We start from the raw sequence: 25,633 nt of genomic DNA, 5'->3' as shown, positions 1-25,633 counted from the left end.
TTCTACCGTACAGAGACAAAACCAACTCTAGCCGATTTATCCAAGCTGAGCCAATTGCCTGGTGAATCGGTCGAGACATTCATTACAAGGTTTAAGAGAGCAAGATTGAGATGCCATGTACCTCTTCCAGAACAAGAGTACATCCGTTTAGCTTTGAACGGCCTTGATTTTGAACTCCCGGAAGAGGTTTGAAGGAGTCCCATTTCGTGACCTGTATGACTTAGCCGAGAAAGCTACCAGGTATGAGTTGGTCCTCAAGGAGGAAAAGGAATGAAAAAATTCCTTGAAAGGTATGCACTATAGGGATCCCAATGATAAAGTTTTTTCAACCAATGTGGTTGAAAAAGAAGATCTTGATGCTAATTTTGCTGAAATTATTATTAAGAAGCCTTATGTATGTGAGGCTTTGACAAAACCAAAGGCATCTACTAGTGGTACTCAGCCATCAACATCATCGGCCAGGAAGGGTACGAACGACACTGGTAAGGTTTATACGTTTGACTTGGCCAAGACAGAACAAATTTTTGATCATTTATTGGCCGACAAGCAAATTGTTCTGCCAAAAGGACATAATATACCATCAGCCACTGAATCCAAAGGAAAAGAGTTTTGCAAATTTCATAATTCATGGAATCATACTACTAACAATTGTTATGTATTTAGAAATATATTACAGAAAGCAATTGATGAAAGTGTATTGAAATTTCCTGAAAAGAAGCCAGACATGATGGGGTCGATGGTGATCCATTCCTTAATATTGTAAATACCAATGTAATTAGCCTGGCACTTGAAAAAGCCACTGATAATGGTAAGCAAGAAAGATCACCAAAAATTCTTGATAGTTCATCATCAGCCAGGCAACGATGAGCAAAGGGTAAAGGACTTGGAAAATCAGTTGAGAGGGGCTCAAATTGCCCTCATCAACCATGGCTATTGCCCAAGTTGCAAAGGCCATGGGAATAATCAAGACAAAAGGAGCTATTTTCAATCAACCAGGAAGCGCAGTGTCCATAAAGGGTTGGGTTATCAGCCTAGACAGAGTCCTGAAGAAGTTAATTGACTAATATTCAGAGAGAACAGGCCAAGGGTAGTAAGAATCATTCGGTCAGAAAGATTTGTGGCCGATAGAGTTCTACCAGAGCAACATTCTTATCCTAGTTTCAAAAGGAAACCAGTAATTCAGTCAGAAATATGGGTACAAAAGGGGAAAGAATCTAGCCGTGTAAGAACGGTCAGACCTCCTTTGGTTTACCATAGTAGATGAACTCGAGTGAATCATCCAAAGTTTCCTAAGCAGCCTCCTACACGTACTCAAAAAAGGAGGATGCAAAGAAAAAATGCAGAACTTAGAAGAAAAGAGGATAAAATCGACCAGGTTCAACCAGCTAAGGAAGATAAACCAGGGGAGGCTGAAGACATGGAGGTTGCTATATCTTTTGGGAATGAGGCATCCTCTTACGAGGAGAAAGATGATCAGCCAGATCAAGATCCAAAGAATGCGGGCAAGTACAGAATTCGCTTTGGCTCCCTTTCGGATGAGGTAAATTGTAATATGGTATTTGTTTTACCTTCTGTGTTTGAAGTAAGGATAGAGCCAATGATGAACTAGGATGTTAAGTCAACCGAGCCTAAGGATGAGGCTGAATCTTCATAAATCAAGAATGATTCAAAGAGTTCATCGACTGGCGTAGGATTGGTCTCTCAAGGCCAACCAACTGAGGCTGATAAAATCATCTTTGAAAAACCACCTCTGGCTATGACACAGCAGTTGAGGCCATTGTATGTTAAAGTATGGGTTAAAGGTCAGCTAATTAATAGGGTATTGGTTGACAATGGTTTGGTGGTAAATGTCATTCCAACAACTACTTTAAAGGAATTGGGTAAGACCATGGATGATGTGGTTCCCACCGACGTGGCCGTCAATGGTTTTATTAGGGGATCTAATAACACCAAAGGTATTCTGCCTTTGGAAATTACTATTAGTGGTAAAACATCTTTCACGGCCTTCTTTATCATTGACTCAACTGTGGCTTATAATCTCCTTTTAGGCCGAGATTAGATTCACCCTAACATATGTATCCCATCAACATTGCATCAAATGTTGATTTTTTGGGATGGGAATGAGGTAAAAATTGTTGAGGCCGATAATAAACCCTTTATAGCTAGGGTGTATTCGGCCGAGGTTGCACTTTATAATGAAACTGTTGTACCTATCAAATTTGTTGGCACTAATAAGATAGGGTGACCAGCAGCAGTAACAATGAAGAAAAACTTGGTTAATACTGATATTGAAGAGCTATTGACAGAAGTAGTTCGGTCAAAAATTGATATTTTCAAGTCGACCATCAAGGAAATTGAAGACGTTTCTGATGGATTACATAACTAAAGAGGAAAAAAAGTGGCAAGCTTTCAGGGCTGCTTGCATAAGACTGAAAGCATATCTGGCTGAAAAAAGATTGGCCAGAGAAGAGGAGTTAAATGAAGAGGTATAGACCAGTACGGCCGATATAGTTGAAGAAATGCATCAGCTATTATTTGTTAGTGTTTTGCTTGAGCCTAATTTCTAGGCCGATTTGATCAAATTATTAAAGGAATATAAGGATTGCTTTGCTTAGAGTTATAAAGAAATGCTTAGCCTAGTAGAACATAGATTGCCCATCAAGAAAGATTTTTAGCCATATAAATAACTACCAAGGAGGATGTCCTTAGAAGTAATGCCCAAAATTAAGGAAGAAATTGAAAGACTTCTGAAGGCAGGATTTGTTCGAATAGTTAGGTATGTTGAATGGTTATCTAATATTGTTCCAGTAATAAAGAAAAATGGCAAACTTAGAATTTGTGTGGATTTTCGCAATTTAAATACTGCCACTCCAAAAGATGAATATCCAATGTCGGTGGTTGATTAACTTATTGATTCAGCCGCTAAATATGAAATAATGTCTTTTATGGACGGCCATTCAGGTTATAATCAAATCTACATAACCGAGGAGGATATTCCCAAAACGGCTTTTAGATGTCCTAGGTCAATTGGTACTTTTGAGTGGGTTGTGAAGCCATTCGGCCTAAAGAATGCAGGGGCTACTTATTAAAGAGCAATGAATTCAATCTTTCATAATATGATTGGCCGATTCATGGAAGTCTACATAGATGATGTGGTTGTGAAATCATTAGCCAAAAAATAGCATTTGGAACACTTGAAAAAGGGCTTTGAACGAATGAGAGTTCATAAGTTAAAAATGAATCCATTGAAGTGTGCGTTTGGGGTCTCAGCCAGAAATTTCTTGGGATTCTTGGTACACCAACAAGGCATAGAAATTGATCAGAACAAGACCAAAGCTATTATGAATGCTACGGCTCCAACCAACAAAAAACAGGTGCAAAGGTTTCTTGGCCAGGTAGGTTTTCTTAGAAGATTTATTTTATTACAAACCATGCTGGTCGAGTACATGTTTTTTCCCCTTTATTAAAATTGAAGTGACATGAAAATTTTCGTTGGGATGAATCCCATCAGAAGGCTTTTGACAAAATACAAGAGTATTTGGCAAACCCTCTGACAGTGATGCCTCTAATGAAGAAATGGTCGTTGAAACTTTATTTATTGGCTGTAGAAGAATCAATTAGTAGCATGCTTGCTCCGAATAATGAACCTGGAAAGGAACAGGCGGTTTACTATTTAAGCAGAGTACTAACTGATGTTGAATGCAGATATTCTTCAATTGAAAAACTTTGTTTATCTTTGTATTATTCTGCCATGAAATTAAGAATATATATGTGGCCGGTTGATGTTTACATTCTATGTCAAACTAATGTTATTAAATATATACTATCAAGGCCATTGATCACTGGCCGAATTAGTAAGTGGGTATTGGCTTTAATGGAATTCAATTTTATTTTTGTCCCACAAAAATTAGTTGAAGGAGGGGTTCTGGCCGATTTCTTGGCCGATCATCCTTCAACTGATATTGATCCACAGGTATATGATGAATTAGAGTCATTAGCCATATTCCTAACTCCTTGGATATTGATGTTCGATGGATTAAGCACGACTGATGGAGCAAGAGCAGGTATTGTTATTACCTCACCAGAAGGTAGAAAAACTTTATTTTCATTTTTCTTAGATTTTAAATGCTCAAATAATCAACCCGAGTATGATGCATTTATAATCGGCCTAGAAATTTTGATTGAAAATGCTATTGGAGATGTAAAGATTTTGGCAGATTGAAACTTGGAACTTAGTCAAATCACTGAAGATTTCAAATGTTTAAGTTGGCAATTAAGGCCATTCCATTCTTTGGCCACTTCATTGATGAATCAATTTGATAATGTTCAACTTAAGTTCTGGCCAAGAGGACAAAATAAAGAGGCCAATAACATGGCCCAAGCAGCCTCTGGAGTTAGAGTACCAGTTGGAATGGAAGATCAGTTGATAAGAAGGACCTTGCCTTTGGCTGAGTTAAGAAATACTATGTTAGCCGATTCCTGGGTAATTAATATAGAAAATCTGGTCGATGATGATTGGAGGATACCATTTATAATGTTTCTTCGAAATCCAAACATCAAAGCTGATAGATGTATCAAGAGAAGAGCAGTCAACTTTCTACTCCTTGATGGGGATCTATATAGAAAATGCCTTGAACATGGACTCCTACTACAATGCATAAGTAAAGAAGAATCACATCAGGTTATGGCCGAGGTATATGAAGGTAGCTGTGGAGCCCACCAAGCTAGGATAAAAATGAGATGGCTGATTTGAAGGTATAGATATTTTGGCCAAGGATAAGAAAAGATTGCATAGATTATGCAAAAGTGTGTCAGGCCTGTCAAAAACATGGGCCGATTCAGAATGTTCCAGCAAGCGAATTACAGCCAATAATCAAATTATAGCCATTCAGAGGCTGGGGTTTTGACCTTATTGGTAAAGTTAATCTGCCATCAAGTGAAGGCCATCACTGGGTGATTGTTGCCACGGATTATTTTACTAAATGGGTTGAGGCCAAAGCTTGTAAAACGGTTGATCAACAAACAGTGATTAACTTCATGGAACAACATATTATCCACAGATTTGGAATTCCAGAAACACTTGTTTTAGACAATGCAACAGTGTTTAGGGCAGCTGATTTGTTACAATTCAGCCACAATATGAACATCCATATGTCAGCCTCTACATTATACTATGCCCAAGCAAATGGTCAGGCTGAGTCTTTAAACAAAATTTTAATAGAGATCATTGAAAAAATGATCAAAGCTAGGCCAAGAAGATGGCATGAGACTTTATCTGAGGCTTTTTGGGCCTATAAATATTCAAAAAGAACAGGCACAGGAATCACACCATACATGTTAACTTATGGTTATGATGCCGTTCTACCTATGGAAAAGAAGGTTAAATTAGCCAGAGTTACATTCCAGAATAATTTAACTCCGGCTGATTATACTCAAGCGATGTTGATAGAATTGGAAGACTTGGATGAAGTTAGATTGGATGCTTTGGATCATATCATAGCTCACAAGAAAAAGGTGATGATGATCTACAATAAAAGGGTAAAACCCAAGTCTTTTGCTGAAGAAGATTTAGTATGGAAAGTTATTCTGCCAGTAGGTAAGGTTAATAGAAAATATGGGAAGTGGTCTCATAAGTGGGAAGGGTCATACTTAGTTCATCAAGTCCTAAGTGGAGGTGCTTACAGGTTGAAGTATCTTAGTGGCCGATTACATGATTACCCCATTAATGGCACTTACCTTAAAAAGTATGTGCCAACAATCTTTAAAAGGGAAAATTAGAGTCAGCCAATACCTTTGGCTGACCATGTGTACCTATATGTAATAAAATTCGGCTGATTTATAGGCTGATTTAATTGTTTCAATAAAAAGGGAATTCTGGCTAAAATATTAATGTTTGTTTAAAGCAGCAAAAGAAGCCATTCATTTAAAATATAAAAGCATTACATCATTTAAGTTCATACATTAAAATGGCAACAGAAAGGGTCCAATTGAAAAAAGGTTTACATGTTTGCAAATTTCTTCTTAAAATCGGCCCAAATCACTAAGGATCGATTGAAAGCAACCATGGATTGTATCTTTGATTCTTCTAATTTAGGTAATTCTTTACGAAGACTTACATGCTCGTGAGCAAGGTCTTGAGCATCAAACTGTAATATGGCAGCCTCGGCAGACAAGATGGCCTTACGAGCATGAATCTGGTTGATCTCCTGTTGGAGAACTCTTTCTCTGTCTTTAAGGCCGACAAACTTTTTTGTTTACCTTACCAAAGGTAGAAGCTTGGGTTAACAACTATTCACCAAGAGTGTCTTTCTTACTTTTGCTTCTATCAAATTGGTTGATCGATTCATTGGCCTGGAAAATCTCATCAGCCAAAGCTGGCAGTTGACCTTTGAAAGTAGCAATGGTGGCTTGGAGGTTGACTAGAAAATCTAGATATTGGTTGAGTGTGGTAAGAACAACCATGAGTTCACTCTCAAATTGAGGAAGATCAGCAGCATCTTTTTGCAAGATTTTAACCAAAGCCTTTTTGGTTTCTTCCATGGTTTGTATTGGAACATTAGCTGAAGTAATTGGAGTTGTTCCTAACGACTCACTTTCTCTTTCTTCAGTTACTGAAGCTAGCATATCTTTGAAGAAATTACTCAAGGCCAGAAGGGAAGAAGCAGGAACTTTTGGTGGAGGAAATGAAGGAATAACTTGAGTTTCTTCATGCACAACTTGTCAATATGGAAAAAGGTTAGAAGTTTAATTTTTAAAATATGAGTAAAATTACAGGTATGAGATAGTCAATACTTTGGAAGATTCAACCATAGTTGCATCCAAGGGTGGTTAATGGCTGATTACTGGTGGAAGAAACTCTGGCTGAAGAGCTGTGCTATCTCTTTGAGATGAAGCTTTGGCAGGAGTAACTTGGACATTTAAAGGAACCTCAATGGGTTCATGAAAATCCTTCAAAGGGCTGAAATTCCTAATTGGGCTATAAACCAAGTCAATGAGAGGAGATTACTGCAAAAGAAAGACCAATGGTGTTAGTAAAAGTATTGAAGGTTGAAAAGCTTATTTAAAAAACCATTATTACCTCTTTTTCATCTGAGGAATGATTAGAAGGATCATTAGCTACATTAATCACAGGGTCATCGGCTAATTCAATCACAGGATCATCAGCCACATCTTCTGTAGGCTGAGGACTTGTTTCAACTTTAAGTTTTTTTGCCTTTGTTGAACTTTATCCTCTTTAAAGTTCCATGGGCAGTAGATTTTTTTTCACTTTCCCTGAAGAAGAAAATCTTATTAAAGATGATCTTGGCCGATAAACAACTCTAACCGAGAAACGGGTATCAATATCGGCCATGTATTTTGCTAATACGGCTGATATGATCATTTGTATTGAAGAATAAAAGTTTCTTAGGCTGAGAAGTATAATCTTTTACCTTGCCCATAAGTGGAGGAGCTGGAGTAACATCAGGGTTGGTGGTTGATTCATTTTCTGCAGGCTGAGGAGGTTGACTTGAAGAAATTTCATCATCTTGAAGCTCAATATTCTCTGGATTAAGGGAGGCTAACAAAGTTTTATTATCTGAATCTACAAAAGGGTAAGAGAATTTAACTCAAAACTTTTAAATATATATATATATATATATATACATATATATAAATAAAAGAAGATTATACTTTTGAGAAGGCTAGCTGTGGCCTTGGCCTTATCTTTTCTTTCTTTATTAATCCTTGTTGGAGGATCTATTGGCTAAAAAAAAGAAAGTTTCTTGGCTGTTTGTTTCTTACCTTTGGGAGGATCTTTTTAAGGCACAACTTTCTTTTGGGTAACAACCCGAGTGATTATGAAAGCCCCTTCAAAGGCAACATATATGAACTGGAATGATTCTAGGATTTTGATGATAAGGGACTAGCATTCAGCCGTCCTGGTAGTAGCAATATAAAAAGACCACCATTGGTCAAAACTGGAATCTGAGGCTGGGTTTTTGATGAAGGGTTGGAATTTGAATCTTGCTTGCAAACTAGAAAACTGATAGGATACATTCTTAACATAAGAGTCATCCGAAAATACTACACGCTGATGAAAATTTTTGTTAAAGGAAAGATAAAGAGGCATGGGAATCATTTGGGTCAGGCCGAATTTCCTAGCAAGTTGACTAGGGTTATAGAACTCAACCCCAACCTTTAAATTCAATGTCCCCAAAGGACCAGTATTGAAATGAAGATCCCTTAAAATAAGAAAACTGGCCTACATGGCCAAAAGTTCATCGGTAGTCTTTTTTATAGATACTCCTTAAGGAGGAGTTAGCCATCAAGGGGCTTAAGAACAATGAGAAAATGGAAGAAATTGGCGTATGGTCATGTGCTCGCAACCAGAGTAGAAGAAGTTGAAGCAATCTCCACATGAGTGAGATTTGAGCACGACCGATGTATAACTCACAAAAAGGAGTGGGTCATTGGCCGATGGCCTCACCACAGGCCCTAACTCAGGAAAGTATATTTGTAGCCAAATTTGAAATAGCCAAAGGGGGCCACCATAACGTCCAAAATTGGAAGTGAGCAAGTCATAAATTGGCCGATGTAAATGAGAAAGCACTAAAGGGGCTAGAGCAAGGGGTTTACCTCTAGAAAGAGCAACGGCCGCATGGATGTAATCTTTGGTAACTTGAAAGGCCGGCACACACAAAAGGAACTTATTCAGGCAAGACAATAAGAATGCAATGTGTTCAGCATCATTTACACAAAGATGAGGATCCATGATAGAATTTAAATACTTGTAATATGAAGACTCGGAGGATTTGGTTCCGATTTATTTAGAAGGAAAGATGAAGGGAAAGTCCTCCTCTACCAATAAGTTGCTCACGTCAATCCCAAAAGGTTTGAGGCCAGTTAAATAGCATACATCTTGAATAGTTAGAGCCATCATGCCACACTTCAAGTGTAAGGAGTTGGTGGTTGTAGACCAGTTGAACATAGCCGCTATCATTAAACCCTATCTTGAGCAATATTTGTTTTGCTCAATTGAATGGCGTCATAAATACCACAATATTTCCACATCTCTCCTTTTACAGCCCCAACTCGGTCGACCCAATTGATCCAAGCATCATTGGGAACATGCCATGTCCTAAAATGAAAATGTGGCAAACTGCCATTTTCATTAGGAGGAAAAGTTTGAAGAAATGAAAGCACGTCGGCTGAGGGGTAGAATGGCGAAATAAATCCAGGAGCTTCATCAAGGAAGGCAGGACCCAAACCCTTGAAGTCGGTACGAAGATCTATTAGAGTATTAAGACAATACTTGTAAGAAGAAAGGGCTTTTAAGGATTTCTAGATAATATTGCCATGAGTCAAAAGATCTGAAGGTTGTGGGGCTGAGGTAGAATTGGTTGATTTCGTTTTCTTAGGGGCTATGGAAGAATGTCAAGAGAAGGAAGTTGGGTTGGTAAGGAAGGGAATTTCAGAGATAGCGACTTAAGGGAAGAAGAATGATTTTAGGGCTTTAGAGAACATGGAGCTAAATACTAATGGAATGAAATAGATATATCCAATCACCGCCTTAATTGGGAACTGATAACCATTAAGACAGGTGGTTGGGTGATGGAAAGAGTTATTACTAAAAAAAAAATAAAAAATTCAAAATTCAAGTTTTAGCCAATTAAAATTCCAAAAGCCTCTTATCATAAGCGACAAGGCATTTGAAATTCAAGGCATTTGTTGGCACCAAAACTTGGCAGCCACCTCAGCGGTGACATGGACCAGTGAGGAGTCGACAAGTGTTCAGCACGGTTCCAAGGAAAGTTGGCCAATAGAAAGACAAAAGGAGAAAATCTAGGGAGATATATTTCAGCCACTTTATTAATAAGGTTGTTGCTAAATATATTTACAGAGATTTGAATCAATTCAATTATGGTCATCGATTAAAAAGGAAAGATTTAGAGATTTAGTCACAATAAATAACTAAATCCCTACAAAGTAGGAATTTAGTTGAAGAAGGAAAAGGAAGGTCGTAAAAGATGGCAACTGTGATATGGGCAAAGCTAACAAAGGCAAGTGACATTTACAAGTATTCAATAATGGGTTTAAAGGGAAATATTATGGTTATCAGAATATACAAATTGCTAAAAATTAGCAAACTTTATAGTAACAAGAGCTGATCAAGTCGAAGGAATTAGTAGATGACAGGGAAGGGTATTCGGCTGAGGAAACTGAAAGCATCAATATTGAAGACAAAGTACACTGGATTTGACTCAGTTTGAATTTTGAGGAGAAAGAATCAAGGCAGAGAGATATTTCAGCAAGAAATAAAGATAGATTAGTTGATTTAGAACTTCTATAAATAGGAAAGTTGTAATCCTATTCCAATTTGTCCAGCACCACCCACAAAACATGAATCAAAATTCATTCAATTGACTTTACGTCATTTATCTTTATTTCTTTTGTCCAAATGGCAAATTTCATTCAAAGAATTTAAGTTCTAGTAACTTACTCTTCTTTTGCAATGCTTTAATTATGTTATTTACATTATCAGTCATTTCTTTCATGCAAACGGATTCAATGGCCAATCTTTGATCAGATTTGCGTTATGTTAATTCAGCCAGTTTATTTCGCTTCATTACTTTCCATGCAATTTCCATTCAGCCAGTTCTTTAAAGTCAGTTTCAATTCAGCCGTTTACTTTTAAGTCAATTTCAATTCAGCCGTCTTTCTTTATAGTCTATTTCCATTCAGCCAGTTCATTTAAATTTTTTTTAGTCATTGCATTTTTATTTCTTTTAACACTTAGATAAAAAGCCCTTGCATCAAGGCAGTAAAGAACCTTGCAGGGAGTTCTTACTAGTCTCTCTCCCACACATTCACCTGAAAGTCAGCCATCGGAAAAAGGGATAGACTGTTGTTCATTTCATAATTTTGAGTGTTTTATATAAATACTCTGGCACGCCCGCAAGAGTTCATTGACTGGCGTAAGACCAAAAAACCGCGCAAATAGTTTGATAGACACTTCTTTCTTAGAGGTGTGTCCTTTTTCATGTGTTTAATAGCCCTTTTTTGGCCTTAATTTCAACTCCTATATGAAGTGTAGAATATTTGCAGTTATCCAAAAAATGGGTCATATTTCTTGTTCAGTTTGAGGCTTTGAGAATGACTCTACCCCACCCTATCTTTATGTTTGTTTCTCATGAAAAGAAGTCTTATTTATGTTCCCCCAATTTTCTTCTACTTCCTTCATTTTTTAATTTTTTTATTTTTGCTTTAATGTTATGTGCGGCAAATTATTTCTAATAATTTGTCATCTAGAGACATGCGCACACGCTAGCAATGAGCGGAAACTTTTTGGTTGCTGGAGGCTTAAGCTTTCAAGGAGAACTTACTTGTATGTGCAATTGTCTATCTCATTTTATTTTTGTTTCTTTGAGGGTGAGATGGGAAAAGAAAAGTAAAAGAAGATTTGTGAGATGCAGCAATACAAGGTCATTAGTTGATTTTATTTTTGTTATTGGTTTTTTTTTTTTTTTTTTTTTTTGCCCAAAATGGTCGTTGGTTAATTTTGATTATCTAAAAAATTAATTATTTAGCCAAAGTCGATTAAAAATAGTTAACATTAAAAATTCTGTAAACTAACTAGTCGATTAAAAGTATAGTTAGTAACTTTATACTTAGTGTAGTGTATAATAGTCTATAGTAAAAGAATTCAAGAATTATATTTGATTTTCTTCAAGAATTATATTCAAATTTTTTTTCACAAAACTCCCCACGCCCAGTCAATATTTGACACTTAATACACCTGTAGTGTCAAACCACTCCTATATACTATTACTAAAAAGTTTCGTATAAGAACAAATTGTCAAAAAAACAGCTACTTAGACTGATAAAATTATCAAAATATATATTAGTTTGATCAAATATATTTTAGTCATTTAAAACCCTGACGCAAAGCTTATGACGAGCTGATATCATATTATCGTTTACCTTAACAAAATACTAATATAAAATGGGTGATTTGATCCTTTTAATAATAAAAGGGGGGTAAATTGACAAAAATTAGAAATAAAAGCGAATTTTGTGAGTTTAACCCTTTCTTCAATATGGTTAAGCGGCCATTATTCAAACATAAAACAATTATGATTTTCTTTAGTAGTTTATCTTCTTACTTTCAATTTAAAACCAAGGATTTGTGAAAGCTAAACGTTAATAACAATTTGAAAAACTTCAATTTAATGAATCATGGTGATGAGTTGTGGCCAACTGTATGTTGATTGGCAATTCATTTGTTTTCTTTGCGTGATGTGTGCATGTGTAATATATATCTCAACAATTTGAAAAACTTCAATTTAATGAATCATGGGTGATGAGTTGTGGCCAACTGTATGTTGATTGGCAATTCATTTGTTTTCTTTGCGGGATGTGTGCCTGTGTGACATCACGCAAAGAAAACAAATGAACTGCCAATCTATATATATTACACACCCACATATCACGTAAAGTGTACACACAAATTTTGATTTCGAAAAATTTGAAACTAAAATAAATGCGATAACAATAACTTTATTAAATAAATGTAAAAAAAAAATGAGTACGTTCTCTGTTGGCGATTCTATTACAGTATAGAATCTTCCTTTGATTAAATCTCCTTAGAATATTGGCGCAAGAGCTTTAAAAGCTTGATCTTGGGCCGGTGGTTGGTTGCATTTGAGTTCTTCAAAATTGAAGAAAACTCGAATGGATTTCTGAACGAGGGCCGGTGAGGCTTGATCTTGAATAGTAGATTTGAAAGTCTTCAAAGGAGAATGACACTTGTGTGCTTGTTATTGGCTTTGATGAAGAACGGCGTAGGTGTGGTATGCTTGTTTTCTGAAACTTCAAAGAAGAGCTTCAATGTTCTGTTTGTCTCTCTCTTTGTGTGTGCCCAAAATGTGAGGGGGTGACCTTGTATTTATAGGCCAAGGTGTGGGTTGTTCAATTTGGAAACTTCCCAATATTGTGTGATTTTTTCATAAATAAATGATTTATTTCCTTTTACGAAATTAATTCAAATTCAAATTTGAATTGAATTTGAATTAAACCGTCATTTTCTTTAAAGGTCTGCACCTTTAGGATTTTGACACGTGTCCATTGATGGGACTCATGTTTGTAGAATTTAATTGATCGAAAAATTTGACTTTTTGACCGACGGTGATCAGAGGATCACAATTTTTAAGTGTCTACAAATTGCCTCTACTTCAAGACTTGATGACATGGATGCTTGTCATGTATGAGGGGCGAGGCTTGAAGATTTTCTTTTTTAGTTCCCTGCTGGAACTTGTATGAATTTTTTTTTAGATTTTGACTTTTGTCGGATGACTGAAGGAGTGGTAAGATCTTCCTTTCCTTTGATTGCGATGACTAGCAAGTCATGGTGACAAATAAAACCAAGCAACATGACTTTGTTCACGGGCCAACCATGCTATGCATGTTCATTTGCTATCCCATTATAGAAATGGAGTGAAACTTTAGAAAGTGTGAGACGTCCTACCAATTAAAAGTTGACAATGCAATTTTTTTATATGGCGTACCGTTTGGCACCAACAGAAACTCTTGAAAAGAAGATTTGATGATGCGCAAGGCACATGTCGAGATGCAAGTCCTTGTTTACGGCTTATGAATTTTGTTCCAGCAAAACTGTTGTTTTCCTTCTCCGTTTGCTTACATATATATATATATATTTACCAATTAAAAGTTGACAATGCAATTTTTTTATATGGCGTACCGTTTGGCACCAACAGAAACTCTTGAAAAGAAGATTTGATGATTGCGCAAGGCACATGTCGAGATGCAAGTCCTTGTTTACGGCTTATGAATTTTGTTCCAGCAAAACTGTTGTTTTCCTTCTCCGTTTGCTTACATATATATATATATATATATATATATATATATATATATATATGTATTTTGTTCCAGCAAAACTGTTGTTTTCCTTCTCCGTTTGCTTACATATATATATATATATGTATGAATTTTGTTCCAGCAAAACTGTTGTTTTCCTTCTCCGTTTGCTTACATATATATATATATGTGTGTGTGTGTGTGGGTGAGAGCCCTCTGGCAGAACTGCATCCATGTTTATTGCACAAGAGATTGAGGTGCTTGATTTGGATCAATCCCATGCTCAATAGTTTTATTTCCTTTCTTTTGCACCAATTTTAATGTGAGGAATGGCTTTCATTTATAATGACCAGATCAATGTGAACCAAGAGAGGCCTGGTGGTGCGTGGGTCTTCTCCACCAATGGAAAGTTTCCAGTGTCTTCATTTTTTTTTAATGCCAATGTCAAATTTCCAAGGTTTGATCAACAGAACCAGCTCATTAAATTTAAGTCATTGACTTTTTAGACCACAACCAAATCTCTAAAATTTTGGCAAAGAGTAAATGGAAATTTGCTTCCATCATGGCACCTTTTGATCATGCTGAAATCTTGAGATCTCTTGCTTTCTCACGTGTAGGAAAAGAAAAGACCGAACCTTGCCTTTCTTTTGCATTGAAAACTTCTTTCTTACTCCACGGGTACTGGAAATTTTATTTTACTTTCCATCGAAGTCATTTTGACCAATCCACAATCTTCTATTCTCGTGGAAATTTTGTAAAAAGGGAAAGTCAAATTAACAAGCAGCTAGTAGTCTCCCTCATATATATATTCTTTCAATAAGAACATATATACTAAACAAAGAAGATCCAAATTTTCTAAAAGTGGCAATGCAATTTTTTTTTTTTTTAAAACAAAGAAACCCTCGAGAGATCTGGAGGCTAAATGAAGAAAAGACTAGGCAGTTGACTAGAGAGTAATCATGTGGGTCTTGTCTTTTACAACTTGGACAATGTTCTTTGTATCTTGCCATATCCTGACCATCCTTCCATATCATGAAATAATGTTGCATGCAAAACTTTCCAAAAGAGCAGAGCTATTGGCGGTACAGATTTTGTGCACCATTAAAAAAAACTCGTGAGAATTTCCATTGAAAAGGAAATCTTTGCTATTGGAACCCAAACAGTGGAAATAATGGCCTGCATTTTCATTTATGGAAATCTAGCTAAAGCCATTATTGGAGTTTCTTAAACAAGAGAGGAGACTGTTATAAGAATGTTGGCACCAAAACTTGGCAGCCACTTCAGCAGCGACGTGGACCAATGGGAAGCCGATAAGGGTTGAGCATGTCCAAGAATGGTCGGCCAATGGAGAAATAGTAGGAGAAGATTTAGGAGGATATCTATATATATTCAGCCACCTCACCAAAAAGGGTTGTTACTAAACAACCGAGATTTGTGTTAATTTTAAAAGGAAATTTCGTCAGAAATAGAACATTGGGAGAGGTTGGCTGAGGTGATATAATTAAGTTCCTAAAAAATAGGGATTTAGTTATAAGAAAGGAAATTGAATCCTTATGGAAATGAAATTCAAAAAGAAAGGGGCAGCCACGTGAGTGTATGGGTCAAGGCTATAAATGGTTTTCCAGCCATTTAAAGGAATATTTCAGTCAAAGTTTGAAGAAAGAAGTTGCTAAAAATCAGCAACTTGCTAGCAATCTTCCAGCAGCTTTCTACCGACTTCTTAGCAATTAATATTTTCTTCAACAAAGGTATTTTATTTAAAGTAAGACGAAACAAAGAGGAGAAGAGATGTGAAAGACTACTGGAATACGACTTATTTTCAGCAACAAAGTGAAGCAAATCAAGGAAAAGAGAGATTTCAGTAAAGACTTTCCCATTGAAACTGGAGCATCGATATTGAAGGCGAGGAATGTTGGGCCGTAGCTCGGTTTGAATTTCAAAAGAAAAAAATGATTGAAGCAAAAGAGATTTTCTAGCAATTAATTAGGAGAATAGGTTGAGATAGAACTTCTATAAATAGAAGTATTGTATTCCATTTCCAATTCGTCCAGCACCACCACAAAACATGCATTTCAACTAAAAATGTTTTCAATTGACTCTACGTCATTTTCTTATCAATTTCTTTATTTCAATTTAATGGCAATTGATTAGATCATTGTTAACTATTTCGATTCAGCCATTTACTTTCTTTCAATTTCAATTATGCCAATTTTAATTACGCAATTTTAGTTAGGTTTTTAATTCAATGGCAATTGATTAAATTCTTGCCATTGAATCATAGTGACAATTGATTAAATTCTTGTCATTACTTGGCTGATGGCAATTGATTAAATTCTTGCTATCACGTTTCAGTGGCGATCGATTAAATTCTTGCCATTGTGTTTGGCTGATGGCGATTGATTAAGTTCTCGCCATCACATTCGGCCGGCGATCGATTAAGTTCTTGCCGCCTGTCTTCACTCGGCCATTCCATCCATTCAAACATTCATCAGCCGTTACATTTCTTTAGACACTCTAAAAAGTCCTTGCTACAAACAAGGCATAAAAGAACCTTGCTGGGAGTTCTTACTAGTCTCTCTCCCACACAATCGCCTGAGAGTCAGCCATAGGAAAAAGGGATAGGCTGGTGTTCAATTACATATTTTGGGTAGTTTGTACAAATACTCTGGCATACCCGCGAAGAGTCCATCGACCGGCGTAGGGAACAAAAACCGCGCGAACACGTTTTGGCACGCCCGGTGGGACCACTACTAGAGTGTAATAAAAGAGGCAAATATGTCGCGGCTCGCAAAAAATTCTAAGGCCGTGGCTACTGATGAAGATTTGGAGGAAGGCGATCAGCCAGTACAGGCTGAGAACTCTACAGCAGGTCCTACTGATGAGTTAGCCGTACTTCAAGCACAGGTTAGCTCCTTGGTAAATGCAATGGGAAGGATGGGAGTACGCTACAACGACTTGCATGAAAATATGTCCTAACTCTCAGCCTTTATTTTGAACAAGCCGACTCAAGCTAGCAGCTCCAACAATCAGGAATCGGCTTCTCAGCCGAATCTATCACAAGCTGCTCGGCCAGAGAGGGCCATTGAAACATCACAGCCATGGCCGCCAGTAGTGACACTCCAACCAGGTGCAACATCAAGTCAGCCGGTTCATACGCTACTCACCTGGGCAGAAAGCTATCCTCAGCCTACGTTAGCAGGTTATAATCAGCCACCAGTAGTAGGTTCGCAGCCACAGGTAATTCTACCAAACCCTCCTCGGATGCCTTTGAACTCGGGGGGCAATCAGATCAGGTGGAGGCCACCGAACCCACTGTATACTCATGTGCCGCCACATGTAGGGCTCGGGGGGCAGAATATGGCTAATCAGCCACATGATTGGCCGAATTGCTATCAACCAGCAGCTAATCAGCCGCCAGTTTTTAATCAGGTACCACCAATATTAAATCAGCCACCTCAAGTCATGTTAGATAGAAGACAATTAGCTGATTTACTCACAGAAGAATATGGCCTGGAACTTAGAGGTGCCGGCCGACCAATTTATAGAACTCCTTATCCAGAAGTGGTAGACCAAGTTGAGTTCCCTAGAGGATATAAAGTCCCTGACTTTGTAACCTTTAGTGGAGAGGGGAATCAATCGACCCTGGAACACATTGCCCGATTCACGGTTCAATGTGGAGAGGCCAGTGTTAGCCCGTGGTTGAAATTGAGACTTTTTCCTAACTCTTTGACAGGGGCAGCTTTTTCATGGTATATTCGTCTACCTCCTAACTCTGTTTTTAATTGGCCACAGATAGAGAAATTATTCCACAATTAGTTCTACCGTACGGAGACAGAACCTACTCTGGCCGATTTATCCAGGCTAAGTCAATTGCCTAGTGAATCGGTCGAGACATTCATTGCAAGATTCAGGAGAGCAAGATTAAGATGTCGTGTACCTCTTCCAGAACAGGAGTACATTCGTTTGGCTTTGAACGACCTTGATTTTGAACTTCGGAAGAGGTTTGAAGGAGTTCCATTTCGTGACATGTATGACCTGGCCGAGAAAGCTACCAGGTATGAGTTGGTTCTCAAAGAGGAGAAAGAACGAAAAAATTCCTCTAAAGGTACGTACTATAGGGACCCCAACTATGAAGTTTATTCAACTGATGTGGTTGAAGAGGAAGATTTTGAAGCTAATTTAGCCGAAGTCATTCTAAAGAAGCCTTATGTATGTGACGCTTTAACAAAACCAAATGTATCCACCAGTGGTACTCAGCCATCGACTTCATCGGCCAGGAAGGGTACGGCTGATACTGGTAAGGTTTATACGTTTGATCTGGCCAAAACAGAACAAATTTTTGATCATTTGTTGGCCGACAAACAAATCATTTTGCCAAAAGGACACAATATACCATCGACCAATGATTTAAAAGGAAGAGAGTTCTGCAAATTTCATAATTCATGGAATCATACTACTAACAATTGTTATGTATTTAGAAATGTATTGCAGAAATCTATCAATGAAGGTGTATTGAAATTCCCTGAAAAGAAGCCAGATGTAATGGGGGTCGATGGTGATCCATTTCCTAATATTATCAGTACCAATGTAATCAGCCTGGCAAACTGAAAAAGCCGCTGATAATGGTAGACAGGAAAGATTACCAAAAGTTCTTGGTAGTTCATCAGCCAGTAATGATGAGCAGAAAGTTAAGGACTTGGAAATTCAGTTAAGAGAAGCTCAAATTGCCCTCATCAACCATGGTTGTTGTCCAAATTGCAAAGGCCGAAGGAATGACTCAGAAAAGAGGGGCAATTTCCAATCAACCAGAAAGCGCAGTGTCCATGAAAGGTTAGGCCATCAGCCTAGACATAATCACGAAGAAATCAATCGATCAATATTTAGAGAAAATGGGCCGAGGGTAGTGAGAATCATTCGGTCATCGGTGGCCGATAGAGTCCTGCCAGAACAACACTTTTATCCTAGTTTCAAAAGGAAACCAACAATTCAGTCAGAAATATGGGTTCAAAAAGGAGAAGAATCTAGTCGTGTAAGAACGGTTAGACCTCCTTTGGTTAACCATGGCAGATGGACTCGAGTAAGTCACCCAAAGTTTCCTAAGCAGCCTCCTACACATACCCAAAAAAGGAGGATGCAAAGGAAAAATGCAGAACTCAAAAGGAAAGAAGACAAGATCGACCATGATCAACTAGAAAGAAAAAATGAACCAGTGGTGGCTGAAGACATGGAGGTCGCTACATCATTTGAGAATAAGGCATGCTTTTATGAAGAAAAAGATGATCAGCCCGACCAGGATCCAAAGCATGCGGCCAAGTACAGAATTCATTTTGGTTCTCTCCCGGATAAGGTAAATTGTAACATGGTATTTGTTTTGCCTTCTGTGTTTGAAGCAAGGATAGAACCAACGGTGAACAGGGATGTTGAGTCAGCCAAGCAGGAGGAAAAGGCTGAATCTTCAGAAATTAAGAACGATTCGACAAGTTCATCGGCCGGGATAGGATTGATCTCTCAGGATCAGCCATCTAAGGCCGATAAAATCATTTTTGAAAAACCACCTTTGTCCATAACACAACAGTTGAGGCCGTTGTATGTTAAAGTATGGGTTGAGGGTCAGCCAATCAATAGGGTTTTAGTTGACAATGGTTCGGTGGTGAATGTCATTCCATCAACTACTTTGAAGAAATTGGGTAAAACCATGGATGATGTAGTTCCAACCGACGTGGCCATCAGTGGTTTTAATGGAGGATCTAGTAACACCAAAGGTATTCTACCTTTGGAAATTACTATTGGCGGTAAGACATCCTTTACGGCTTTCTTTATCATTGATTCAACCGCGGCCTATAATCTCCTTTTACGCCGAGATTGGATTCATCCTAACATGTGCATCCCATCAACCTTGCATCAAATGTTGATTTTTTGGGATGGAAATGAGGTAAAAATTGTTGAGGCCGATAATAAACCCTTTATAGCTAGGGTGTATTCGGCTGAGGCTGCACTTTATGATGAAACTGTTGTACCTATCAAATTTGTTGGCATTAACAGGATGGGACGACCAGCAGCGGCAACAATGAAGAAGAATTTAATTAATGCTGATATTAAAGAATTATTGTCAGAAGCAGCTCGGCCGAAAATTGATATTTTCAGGTCGACCATCAAGGACAATGAAGATGTTACTGATGGATCACAAAACCAATGAAGAAAAGAAGCGGCAAGCTTTCAGGGCCGCTTGCATCAGACTGAAAGCATATCTGGCTGAGAAGAGACTGGCCAGAGAAGAACAACTTTATGAAGAGGTATCGGCCTGCACGACCGATATAATTGAAGAAGGTTTCGAAAAGCTGGATGCAATCCAACTTGAAGATTTGGAGTCAGCCCCTTCCAGGATGGAAGATAATAAAGCAAAGGTGCAAGATCCTTTATTGGAAATAAATGTTGGTACTAAAAAAGATAATCGGCCATTATTTGTTAGTGCTTTGCTTGAGCCTAAATTCCAGGCCGATTTGATTAAATTATTAAATGAATATAAGGATTGCTTTGCTTGGAGTTATGAAGAGATGCCTGGCCTGTCTAGAAAATTGGTAGAACATAGATTACCGATCAAGAAAGATTTTCAGCCATATAAACAACCACCAAGAAGGATGTCTTCGGAAGTAATGCTCAAAATTAAAGAAGAAATTGAAAGACTTCTTAAGACAGGATTTATTCGAACAATTAGGTATGTTGAATGGCTGTCTAATGTTGTTCCGGTAATGAAGAAAAATGGCAAACTTAGAGTTTGTGTGGATTTTCGCAATTTAAATAATGCCACTCCAAAAGATGAATATCCAATGCCTGTGGCCGATCAACTTATTGATTCGGCCGCTAAGCATGAAATATTGTCTTTTATGGATGGCCATTCAGGTTATAATCAAATCTATTTAGCCGAGGAAGATGTTCATAAAACGGCTTTTAGATGTCCTGGGTCAATTGGTACTTTTGAGTGGATTGTGATGCCATTTGGCGTAAAAAATGCTGGGGCTACTTATCAAAGGGCAATGAATTCTATCTTTCATGATATGATTGGCCGATTCATGGAAATTTATATAGATGATGTGGTTGTGAAATCATCGGCCAAGAGACAGCATTTGGAACACTTGAAAAGGGCCTTTGAAAGGATGAAGGTTCACAAATTGAAAATGAACCCATTGAAATGTGCATTTGGAGTTTCAGCCGGGAATTTCTTGGGGTTCTTGGTACACAAATGAGGTATTGAAGTTGATCAGAACAAGGTCAAAGCTATTATAAATGCTAGGGCCCCAGCCAACAAAAAACAAGTGCAAAGGTTCCTCGGCCAGGTAGGTTTTCTTAGAAGATTTATTTCTAATCATGCTAGCCGAGTGCATGTCTTTTCGACTTTAGTAAAATTAAAGTCACACGAGAAATTTCATTGGGACGAATCCCATCAGAAGGCCTTTGACAAAATAAAAGAATATTTGGCAAACCCCCCGGTTGTAATGCCTCCAAGAAAGAAGTGGCCGTTAAAGCTTTATTTATCGGCCGCAGAAGAATCAATTGGTAGTATGCTCGCACAAGACAATGAACATGGAAAGGAGTAGGCTGTCTACTACCTGAGTAGAGTACTAACTGATGTAGAATGCAGATATTCCTCAATTGAGAAGCTTTGTTTATCCTTGTACTATTCGGCCATGAAGTTGAGAGTATACATGCGGCCTGTTGATGTTTACATTCTTTGTCAAACTAACGTGATCAAGTATATGCTATCAAGGCCATTGATCACTGGCCGAATAGGTAAGTGGGCTTTGGTTTTGATGGAATTCAATTTTATCTACGTCTTACCACTACAAGAAATTCGGGTTTTAGGGACAGTCCTTTAGGGACAGTCTATAAAACTGTCCCTAAAGCGCTTTTTTTTTAGGCACAGTCTTTAGAGACTGTCCCTAAAATCGTATTTTTTTGGCACAGTCCTTTAGACTGTCCTTAAAAATTACTTTTTTGGCACAGTTGTTGAGACTGTCCCCTAAAACTTAAATGGCCTGTCCCCAATTCCATAAAAATTTGTCCGGCAAAACTTGGCGCTTAATTCCTTATTTGGCGCTTTTGTTTTGCCGCTTAATTCCTTGTTTGGCACATTTGTGAGAGAAAAATTATAATATATAAAATTATTTTATTTAATAAATTACTGAAAACTACTTCGTATAATTTCATTACATTCTTTTATCCATATACCTATCATCTCCCTATCGTCTCAGTTCCAACCCGCCTCAAGCCCTCACTCCCTCTCTTCCACCTCTTCACCCTTGCAGAATACTGAAGCTCTTCCACCATCGCAGAAGACTGAAGCTCTTCCACCCTCTTCCATCGTCGCAGAATATTGAGACTCTTCCACCCTCTTCCAGCAGCACAAGCTGAATGACCCAATCGTTTCAACATCGACTCTTACTCTTCAGGTACAACAATATTTTTATTTTTTCAAAATTTTAGGAATTATGCCTCTTTCTTCGATTTTTAGAGAACCCCCATCTTCGATTTGACATTCATATAACCCAGTTAATGATCCTCACCCTAGTTTTGGTCTATTTTTCTTTTGATTGTTTCAGATCTGGACACATATATATGCTATTTGCAATTTGTGTTCATTTTAGGGTTTGGAAAAAGGCGGCTTAATGAAAAAAGGGGCCTTTTTTTTTCATCAAAGCTCTAGCTGCGCGAAAATCCACTTCGCACACATCGATCCATCAACCAAAATCTTCGCGAGTTTCACCTTCACAAGAACATAACCCAGGTACGTGTGTATATATATATGTGTGTGTGTGGGGGGGGGGGGGGGGGGTTTCATCTCTGTTCTTCTCCGATCTCATCTCTGTTCTTCTCGTCTCTTCCTTGTCTGAGCTCTAACACAGGTTCCCCGCTAGCGCAAATTGATCTTTTGATCAAATTCACTATCCGATTCCAAATAAAAAACAAAAAAAATCACTATCTTTCTTCCTCCTAATCTCTCCCCAGTTTTCGCCTCTTTTTATCTCAAAAACCCTAGATTTATCTTTGTTAGATGTGCCCTCATCTAACAAGTTTGGTGCAAAATCGGCCGGTTTGTTAACCTGAGCCCAAGAGGCACCTATTGGTCTCATTAGGTCTGAGGCTTTTCATCTGAATCTGCCCGGGTAGTCAGCCAAACCCATCAACACCACCTTGAAGCATCAACACCATCCACTTAGCTTACCTTGCTGATCCGTGTTTAAATGCTATCTCGTGAGGCGAAAGGATGGGATTGGGGCTCAAACTAGATTACCCTTGTTCAGACTCCCTAAGATACGAAGAAGCGAAGTGTTTAAAAGGATCACAGCCATCACAGAACCTGTTATTTTCTCCATCAACAATAGATTGAAGCCCTTAAATCTCTGTAAGTTTCAAATCTTGAATTATATTTCTTAATCACTTCATAATTTGTTGATTGTTCTTCTCAATTCTGATACTTGGTAAATAATTGAGTTTTGCAATTTGGGCTTTTGATTTGCTTTTGAAAAATCTCTCATGATTTAGTCCTGTAGAAGAAAATAGATAAATACATGTTATGATTATATGAGTTTAATGATATGTTGTATAAAAATTTTTTCTTCTAGATTTCGATTTTGTTGAAGTTATCATTCCGTGCTTGAATGAGTTGATTGGCAATTTGATATGATTTTTTTGCATAAGGTTTCAGTCTACCTACTGATTATTTGATGGAGATCAGTCAGTTGCCAAGAATAAACAAAAATAAAAGATAATAGTCACTGATTCTATATTTCCAATTTGGATTCTTTCATGCATGTTTAGTAGTTTATGGTTGTGACAAAATTTGGTTTATAGTGAACTCATTCTCTTCATTGCTTTTGAATTTGTCGAGTTTGGGATTTCAGCTTTTTCATACATTAATTTTGATGGCCTTTCTTCCTTTTTTCCCTTCTCTTTTGGTACTTATTTAACACTTAGTGCTGCATATATCAATTAGGCTTTGTCCAGTCCAAGTAAACATCAAGTGGGCTATTATATTAGGTTTTTGGAGGTAAAAATTAGTGGTTGTATATATTAATGATGATTTTGAGATAATTCCTAGATATCTTTATAATGGTGTGATTCTTCAATGAATTGTGCATGGTTCGGTTACAGGAGCATTCCCTACTTCTTGGTTGTATATATTGTTCTCCCTTGTTGGGTTTGTACGGGTCTGTGGCCTTGCTATATATAAGTGTTTGGTGCTATATAAATCGGTGTACATGATTAATGAATTTTACTCTATTTATTATATTTAATTTGATGCAAAAAAGAATCAAATATAAAACCTTATTTAAAGTCTTAACAATCTATATACATGTATAGGGTTTGCAAAACAAATCTGTGTTTTGTGTATATATATTTATGTATATGATGTGAACAATGTTTAGAATGCTTACAATTAGCTTCCCAACTGCTGGGTCCTTAATCTACCCCTCTTGTAACGACCCACAATCGCAGGAACTCTTACATGAGTTTGTACTCTCAATCATTGAATCCAGAGTGGAGTATACAAACTCATGATGAGAGCGTACTATTAATACTTTATATGTGTGTATATAGCAGTGATCAATTCAATTAAAGAATAATATTAATACATAGTAAGGAGTCCTAAAAGAAATGTTTAATGCTGTTTGTCTTGATAAATTTTGAATGAAGAGGATCTTATGTCATACTGTGTTTTTGGTGACTCAGGTATCCAAGTGAAGCTGACAAGCATTTGTTGTCTCGGCATACTGGTTTGTCCCAATATCAGGTACTCATTACCATCTTTTTGCATCAAATTTGATGTGTCATATTCATATTTATGTGTGTGTGTATATATATATACTGATAATTCTGAACTACTTTGTCTTTTTATTTTAGCTTTTTTCTACTTTTGATTTTGAATTATATAATATTCGACTAAGAAACTCACACACACCATATTCACACAAGGCGCTTGGTAATTTCATGGTGAGTAGAAGGTAGAAGAAGACAAAATGATGCATATATGCTATTTCATGCAACATGTACATCCCTATATCAGCAACAGCAGCAGCAGCCGCCACCATGGTTCCACCAACAACAGTCTCCATCAGATTTCCAACAGCAGCGAGCCGCACCAAACTGGCATCAACAGCCGCCGCCACCTCCAGCAGACTCTCTTTTTCAGCAGCCACCACCAACAAGGTGGCACCTGCAAGCACCACCACAACCACCAACAGAATGAATAATGGATCTTGAAGAGGATGGAACAATTTTTTGTGCTACCTTTTAGTTTAGAAAACTGGGGAGCAGTTTTAGTTTTTGTTTAGAAAACTGGAGATTTTATGGATCTTGAATATATGTATTGTAGATTTATTTTGTTTTATGGCCAGTAATATCTTTTTGAATGTTATTGTGGATCTATTTTATTTATGTTTTGCATGTATTCAAAATGGTTAAACCCACAAATCAAGCATAAAATAAAAAATAAAAAAAAGAAAAAAAAAAAGAGAAGAAATTTAAGTATTAGGGACAGTCTATCCGTCCCTAATACAATAATTATAATTAAAAAATTATGTATTAGGGACGGTTTGTCTGTCCCTAATACTATATGTAATGGGGACAGTCCCTGAAACTGTCCCTAATTCATATGTTATTAGGGACAGTCAATACCGTCCCTAATAAGTTTTAGGGACGGTATTATTTGGGACAGTCAGTACTGTGCCTAAAGGTCAAAAGTATTTGTCACGGTCAAATTTGACCGTCCCTAAAGCTCTTT

The 25,633-nt window shown here is 37.4% G+C and overlaps 2 protein-coding genes and 1 long non-coding RNA gene across 4 annotated transcripts; all 3 read left to right on the top strand.

The window, feature by feature from the left end:
* The first annotated feature begins 3,236 nt into the window (after positions 1–3,236).
* On the top strand, positions 3,237–4,222 carry LOC132296238 (uncharacterized). The gene is made up of 2 exons (XM_059794451.1): positions 3,237–3,395; positions 3,512–4,222. Exons 1-2 carry the CDS (start codon positions 3,237–3,239, stop codon positions 4,220–4,222), a joined length of 870 nt encoding a protein of 289 aa, XP_059650434.1.
* Positions 4,223–4,372: 150 nt separating this feature from the next.
* On the top strand, positions 4,373–5,778 carry LOC132296237 (uncharacterized). Its single transcript, XM_059794450.1, has 2 exons — positions 4,373–4,693; positions 4,885–5,778. Exons 1-2 carry the CDS (start codon positions 4,373–4,375, stop codon positions 5,776–5,778), a joined length of 1,215 nt encoding a protein of 404 aa, XP_059650433.1.
* Positions 5,779–22,076: 16,298 nt separating this feature from the next.
* Positions 22,077–25,394, top strand: LOC132294978 (uncharacterized). Of its 2 annotated transcripts, none has more exons than XR_009478251.1 (5): positions 22,077–22,301; positions 22,452–22,636; positions 22,755–23,254; positions 24,583–24,643; positions 24,798–25,394. It is a non-coding gene; the product is annotated as an uncharacterized LOC132294978 (long non-coding RNA). The 2 variants fall into 2 exon arrangements; XR_009478252.1 differs by having other exon boundaries at positions 24,826–25,393.
* The last annotated feature ends 239 nt before the right edge of the window (positions 25,395–25,633 follow it).

This window comes from Cornus florida, unplaced genomic scaffold (assembly GCF_030987335.1).
Source record: "Cornus florida cultivar Cherokee Brave unplaced genomic scaffold, ASM3098733v1 CherokeeBrave_3.0.0_Hap2_Chr02, whole genome shotgun sequence".
In the NCBI taxonomy this organism is placed as follows: Eukaryota; Viridiplantae; Streptophyta; class Magnoliopsida; order Cornales; family Cornaceae; genus Cornus; species Cornus florida.
This window is presented reverse-complemented; position numbering and strand designations above follow the sequence as displayed.